Raw genomic sequence first — 6759 nt, forward strand, 5'->3', positions numbered from 1 at the left:
TTTGCGGGACCTTTCCCGCCCTGACCAGGCTGCGCAGGGGGACCTGCATCAAGGTAGTTGTTGATGGTCTGGCGGCCGTGTATGAATAAACCGGGGCGGCTTGTGTTTTTACGGCGAATATGCTTTAGACGGATTGGTCGAGGGCGAGTAGTGGGTGCTGTGGCTCGTCAGGCTCACCTCGTTAGGCTGTGGTCGTCACCCTGTGGGGAGTGGCTGTGAGCGGGTGCCCCTCGGCGGTCGGTGGCACCTAGACGCGAGTTAACGCGTCGCGATCGCGGAGAAAGCCGCTGTTGCCGTTGTTGTCGTTGTGTTGGCGCGTGCGCGATGCCGACATCTGCTAATGCTGGAGGAGGAGGAGGAGGAGGCGTGGCGCTCAGCTTGCGTTCGTGTGTAAACATCATTCGCGCACACATGTTTGAGTAGGGTTGTCCGTGTGCACACTTGATAGGGGAAGGCAGTGAAGGGTGCCTCCACGCGGCGGGTTGCACTGGGGGTAGGTGGTTGAACGGGCAGGGGTTGCGAGAAGGAGCTTGGCCTCTTACGTGTGCGTGCGAGTGTGCACTCCTTATGCCGTTGCGGCGCGAAAGACCAATCCATGATTGCGCCTCGCCGTCACGCCAGTTATCTGCGGTCCCACGACACGTGCGGTGTATTTGGTCTGTCGAGCCGCACTGCACTGCTGCCCGGTTACTTGTCTTGCCTCATCACAAGGTGGACATTGTCCTGTCCGGGGGGGACCGGCACTGACCTGCCGACATGGGTAGCAGCAGTTAGTGAAGCGGATGATGAAGGATACCAATCTCAATACAGGGAGGAATTCAGGCTGCGGTTCAGTGACGGGTGCCAGTCCGCGGACTATGGAAGCAGGACTATGGAAGAGGACAACGACACAGCGGCCGCGTGCGGCCATGGGGCTCGGCACTTACCCAACAAGAGACGTGCTGGTGACAGCGCTACAGGTCGGGTGGGGCACAATATGAAAGATGTCACAGTAGGGATGATTGGTCGAATGGGGATGTGCGGGGGTTCAGGATGGTTACAGGGATAACGAAGTGAGGAGGTGTCACCCAGGTTAGTGTATGAAGGATGAATGAGAGGGTTTTTTTAATGTGTCTGTGCTTCTTTTAGTGGGCCGGGAAGGATGCAGCCGCACATGCGCATCACATTGTCCTCTACCCTGGGGGCACCTGCCCTCCTCGCGTTCCGGAACCTCGGCTCCGCAGCAAGGATTCGTACATTCCAGAAGTAGCACGCCATGCTCATTTAGGATTGGTGTGGGGGTGAGCCAGTAGGATGTGTGCCGCCTTGGCTGCATTGAAGCTTAGGGGCTCGCAACAAGGGTGCGCTTGCGAGTAGTAGGTTTCCTGTGTGAGCTTTCCTCGCCTAGAGAAAATAATCAGACGGTGCGCGCGGCTTCCTTCGCACCCGAGCTTCCTGCCCAACGCCACCTGCATTGTGTTCTATTGGATAGGCGGTTTGGGCAGTGCCGTATTGCAGGTGCCGTGGATATCGTGGGTGGTTGGAAGGGTCGTCCGCGCCGGCAGTTGTGCTCGTTTAAGTTGGTTGGTTGTTATTTGGCGGCTTAATCTGGAGGTATTCTTCTTAGTTTGGCCAGTCGTGATGCAGTTTGCCATTGAAAGTACGGCGATGACGGCGGCCAGAAAGGCAAGAGGAGCAGCATCATGAGCAGGAGAGGTGCGGCGAGCTACCCCAGACCGGTTCCTACCCGCCTACCGGCGGCAACGAGCAGGTGTTCAGTCTTGAAGCATAGGTTACGATCTCTGGATGGTAGGGCAGGGCTTCCTCTCTATATATATATACAGGTGTATTAGCTGCGTCTTAGGCTTCCCTTAGCAACGGTGAAACGGGTTGGCGGAGTGGCCAGGGAAGGGCTGTTCGAAGCCTGCTGTCCGCTTTAACCTTCGTCTCTTTCCAAAGGCTCGAGGATGTTGCTCTGTGCCCACTCTGCAGGTCATCTTTCTGCTGGTGCAGCAGAAAGGAATAACATTCATCGGGTAGACACAGCATCTGGGTACCTTTTCATCTTTTGCTATGCATGGCTTTAGGAGCGGACCATATTCAAGCAAGTGCCTTATGTGCGAGGACGCCCCGTTGCGTCCGCTTGGCATTGGGGAGTCGCAGAAGGCAAGCAGGAAAGGCGGCAGGCGCTGTTCACTCCTCGCGGCGGTCCCGGGGTCCCGGAGGGCATTGCTGTTTAGGTTCGTGAAACTGAAGCGGTAGCCAGCCTGCCTTGTATACCCGCATCATCGCTGGCCATGTATGTAGAAGCTGTCTTCATCCCTGTTGTATCCCAGATATTGCTGCGAGGCGGGGGACGATGCGCTGCATGCTGTGGGTCATCAGGTCAGGTCATGGGTGCGAGGGGGCCCATCTCGCACACCCAAGCAACAACCCTAGAGGGCCAGGGCGCTAACCTCCCTGTTTAGGGCGTATCGCTCGGGGGGCCGCTGTGCGCATCACGCATGGGGTAGTAAGTGCCAAAATGAGTGCGCTGCAGGTTCTTTTTAATGAGTCAGACGTCCTGGATCTTTTGCCTGGTCTCCTGGATCCTGGATCAAGCACTGGGCTTTAGCATCTTGCTAATCCGTGCTGCATAATTGCCTGCTGGCGCATCTTTTTATCTCGGTCGAATCATTTTACGACTTTTCGTCGCTGCGCCGGTTTGTGCTTGCCGGTTTCGTGATGTATACTGCCACCACGCACAATAACAAACCAGTTCAGTCAACGGCTGGAATCCAGACGCGGCGTCAGGGCGCTGTGGCCTTGGAGCAGCAGAGGCGGGGGTTCCCCGTGACAGCGGGGTCGGGCAATGTGACGGTGCAAGCAATGTACGTGGCAAGCACTTAGGGTTTTTGTTTTTGCCAATTATCAGATTGTTCTTATAATAAGGTCATGCGCATGTTCATACTAACAGCGTTAGATCCTCAACTCTTTCGTGTCCGGTCCGTGTGGGTACCCGTAGCTTACCAACAATCTCCAAACCGGAGCTTGTTTGGGACATCAACCGCTCCCTGGAGTGGACTTAACCGCCCTTATCGGGAAGCGGGGCTCTGCCCAACTCCCCCGGCATCATCTGCTCTTGCGAAGTGCGAGTTGCGCGGGGTCTTAGGACTCCCTGTCCGTTCTCATGCTTCTCGAGTGTAAGATGGCTGAACGTCTCTTCCAGCAATGGGCCCGCGTTTTGCGCTGGCTTTTAGTCGCTTCGTGCAATGAACCTGGAGATACGTGTCTCAGCCGTATGTGGATAAGCATCTTCGCCAAGGGCTTCGGCTGATAGACACGTCGTGACTGCTGATAGCTAGAGCGAATGCGACTGGTAGTGCTTAGCCTCGCTGCCATAGCTGCTGCTGCTGCTGCTGCGTGGGGTTAAAGACTCGGTTAAAGACTCAATTGTTGTATTGTTTTCCACAGCCCGGTGCCGTTGTGTGCTGATTGGTACACTGTATATATTGGTGCACAGGGACAGAGCGGGAACACGGGAAGGAGCACCGTGCAGGTAGCTGCCGGCCCTTTCGTCGCCGTTGAGAGCTGAGGCTCTTGGGAAAGCCTTCGTATGATGTCGGTTGTGCTGCTGTGCACGTGCACGTGCTTTGATAACGGCTGTTATGGCCCTGCGTGTCCACTATCGAGCTTCTCCCTGCACCAGTGGATTGGCTCCATGCATTCGCCTCATGTTTTCTATATACATACATACATACATACATACATACATACATACATACATACATACATACATACATACATACATACATACATACATACATACATACATACATATATGTGGGTGGGCGTATCTTGTCGTCTGTCTTCTGGGCGGCGTGGCGGGGCGTCAGTCGTGCGGCAGTGAGCGCACAGGGCATGTCAAGTGCATATCAAGTGCATATCAAGTACCAAGCTCATACCGTGTTGATCAATTTGGCTCCAGAATAAACCCTGCCGTTGCCGTTGCCTTTACCCGTGGCGAGGGAAGAGGTGGTGCGGCCACCGGACGGTTATCGAAAAGGGTGAGATCTTGCGTGCGGGTTCTGGAGAGGTTGGACTAACGGACCCCGGGTTTTACTTTTTCATTTCCCGCGCGAGGGAGGCCATCACCTGCTTCTTCCGGCCGGTGTGCAATATGCGTGTGGGGATACATTGGAACAGTTAAGGGGGTTCAATGGTTATCGTCTCCTACAGGAAAAGAGGTGGGAATGTGTGCGCCGTGTGGTGCGGCCGTACAGGTAATGAGTTTCGCTATAAACGTATTGCAAAATAAAACCTATGAAGCTAAGCCATGTGGCTCGTTCTGGTAATGCACCGCAAGGCCATTCAATGCCAGGCACATAGAACTCCGGACGCCTCTGCAGTTGAGAGTGATTGACCTCATTGCTGAATCTGATGCAAAGCTGCTTATATGGCAAGCAGATGAATTGCTCAGCCGTAGCTAGCTCCGACTGCCAACGGCCTAACGACCATAGTAGCAAGGGCACCAATGGCGGTTAGCGCGCTTTACCACGTCGAGGTCAAAAAGTTAAATGAAGTGCTATCTACGCCTTGTAGCAGGACTATTTTAAGCTAGTGGCCGCGAGTGACTTCTCGTTGCCGTCGTGTGGCCGTTGGCGCGGATCGCCAGGGGCAGGTCGTCCTGAAACTTGGACCCTGATCTGAATAAATTTCAAAACAGCCAGCTGCCAAGTTGATGCAGCTATTTGTTTGCAAAGCGAGCTTGGTACATGATCTTCGGTCTCGTACCATAATGCTTGAAACAGGGGGGACCCTGGCACCGTAGAAACCCTTACGTTTAGGTTCCAGGTTATACAAAGCTCACAATCATTTTCAAACCTTTAAAAGTTTCTTCCCATTTCCCTTAGGAAATCCACTTGTCAAGTGCTACGTTTGAGTATTAGCGTTTCATCAGTTGTAGGCCACCCCGACAACACCTTGCTGACGCCAAGCCTCATAAGGAGATTTCAAATCAGTGTGGTGCCGAACACTTGCTGGCATTCTTTTTGGGGCAGCTGGGCCGGGCTGCAACCATCCCCGGCCCGGCCCCAATAAACGATCCCGGCATATCCTATGCGAAACGCCACCCCTAATAATAGTTTTGGACTGGTCAGCTTCAGGCCGCCGAGCATTGCCGCCGCTGCACGCGCCGAGCGCGGTTGGCCCTTCAGCGTGACAGTAGGCACTGCAACACCCGCAGCAAAGACCTTCCCGCACCAAGGCTGCGCCTCTAGATCAACAGCAGTAGCGAAGCGGGGAGCTATGACAATATGCGGCGGCGTAAAAGGCGCGGGGTGCTGCTGCAGCAGCCACCTGCAAACTGTCGGCGTCATCACCATCGGCTCCTTCCCCGCGAGATCAACCCACTCCTCAGGCCGCATCCTGGCGGCTGCGCCGGTGCGGCGTAACGCCCAACTCCGGCAAAGCGCCGGGTCCCCCCACTCGGCTCCCCCTGCGGTACCACCTTGGGCCACAACGCACGTAGCCCCAGGCAGCTGCTCACCGCGGCAGCCGCCCCCCCTGGGCAGCTCCCCCCGCGGCCCCTCGCGCAATCACCCGCATCGGGTTAGCCGGCCTTGCGCGGTGCTACAGCCGTACACCTCCCTGCCTGGCTACAGCCGCTTCCAGTTTCGCTGCAGCGGCGGCGGCGGTGGCTGTTTGAGCTGCGGGCCTGGAAGCCTGCGCCTGGGCGGCAATGGTGGCGGCGGTGGCAGCCACAGCCGCGGCCCCCGCGTGGTGTGTCGTGCGGGCGTGTTGGAGGGGTTCTCGGGCGTGTCCAACCTCATGGCCCCTGAGTTCGCCACCGTCTTCTCCGCCATCATCGCCATCACCTCCGTCAGCATCAACCTGTACGGCGGACTGCTGACGGAGAAGCGCCGAGCGGAGCTAGCCAGAGAGGTGGGGAAACGGATAGAGGCCGGAGGAGGTTTGCAGCTGAGTTTTTGTGCCGTACATTTGTTGCTTCTTCCGTACCCTCGATAAGCAGTTGAGCTGCGCCTGCTGCCCCACATTCCACCTCCACTACCTCCGTCTTCACCTCCTCTACAGTGATGTGATGCAAACCCCTGTGTGTATCCGTAGCAGTTCGCTCGGGCCCCCCGCCATCACATCACATCACACGTCCCAACTGGACGGAGGCGGCGGACGCCGGGGACGCCCGCTGTGCCCGTCTTGACTTCCGCCTTCTCTACCCGCACCTCTAACCCCCCTCTAAAGCCGGCGGCCCCCCGGCAGCCTCCTCCACCTCCCCTCCCCTCGCCACTCCTCCTGCCCCACCAATGACCCCGCCCGTTGTTGCCAACACCGTGCGGTGTGCGGTGTGCGGTGTGCTGTGCCGCTCTTCACGGCTCTCCTGGTGCCCGCACCCGAGCCCCCTCCCCGCCCCGCCCGGTCCTGGCCCTCCGCTGCGGCACCGCTGCGGGACCGCCTTCGCTCCCGTACCGGCGACATGAAATATAACGGTCTCCGGATCCTCCCCCCCTCCCTTTCCCCCCAATACCCTGGTTCCCTCCCCCCCGTCCCGCCACTCTTCCTGCCCCCCCCCCCAGGTGGAAAGGGAGCGGCAGGTGATGGCCGCGCAGGACGAGGAGCGCTCTGTGGTCGCCCGCTACCGGGGGCCCCTCCTGGAGGCGACGGTGGACCTGGAGGCCCGGCTGTACCACATCGCCACACTGACCGGGGAGTGGCGGCGGGGGGATGTGGTGTGCGAGGAGGAGGTGGTGTACACGCTCTTCACGCTGGCGCAGGTAGTGGGGG

At 57.7% G+C, this 6759-nt stretch overlaps 2 protein-coding genes across 2 annotated transcripts in view; both read left to right on the plus strand.

Annotated features, from left to right (window-relative positions):
* The window catches only part of VOLCADRAFT_89960 (uncharacterized protein), a gene marked incomplete at both ends in the record, with an annotated part of 10533 nt that extends 8514 nt beyond the window's left edge, over nt 1–2019 (plus strand). The window contains 2 exons of the mRNA XM_002949531.1: nt 1224–1280; nt 1972–2019. Of these exons, the coding sequence (XP_002949577.1) occupies nt 1224–1280; nt 1972–2019 (105 nt within the window). The remainder of the gene's footprint in view (nt 1–1223; nt 1281–1971) is intronic.
* Nucleotides 2020–4177: 2158 nt separating this feature from the next.
* The window catches only part of VOLCADRAFT_89961 (uncharacterized protein), a gene marked incomplete at both ends in the record, with an annotated part of 6673 nt that continues 4091 nt past the window's right edge, over nt 4178–6759 (plus strand). The window contains 3 exons of the mRNA XM_002949532.1: nt 4178–4205; nt 5378–5901; nt 6552–6749. Of these exons, the coding sequence (XP_002949578.1) occupies nt 4178–4205; nt 5378–5901; nt 6552–6749 (750 nt within the window). The remainder of the gene's footprint in view (nt 4206–5377; nt 5902–6551; nt 6750–6759) is intronic.

Source organism: Volvox carteri (genome assembly GCF_000143455.1).
Source record: "Volvox carteri f. nagariensis unplaced genomic scaffold VOLCAscaffold_15, whole genome shotgun sequence".
NCBI classification, from domain to species: domain Eukaryota; kingdom Viridiplantae; phylum Chlorophyta; class Chlorophyceae; order Chlamydomonadales; family Volvocaceae; genus Volvox; species Volvox carteri.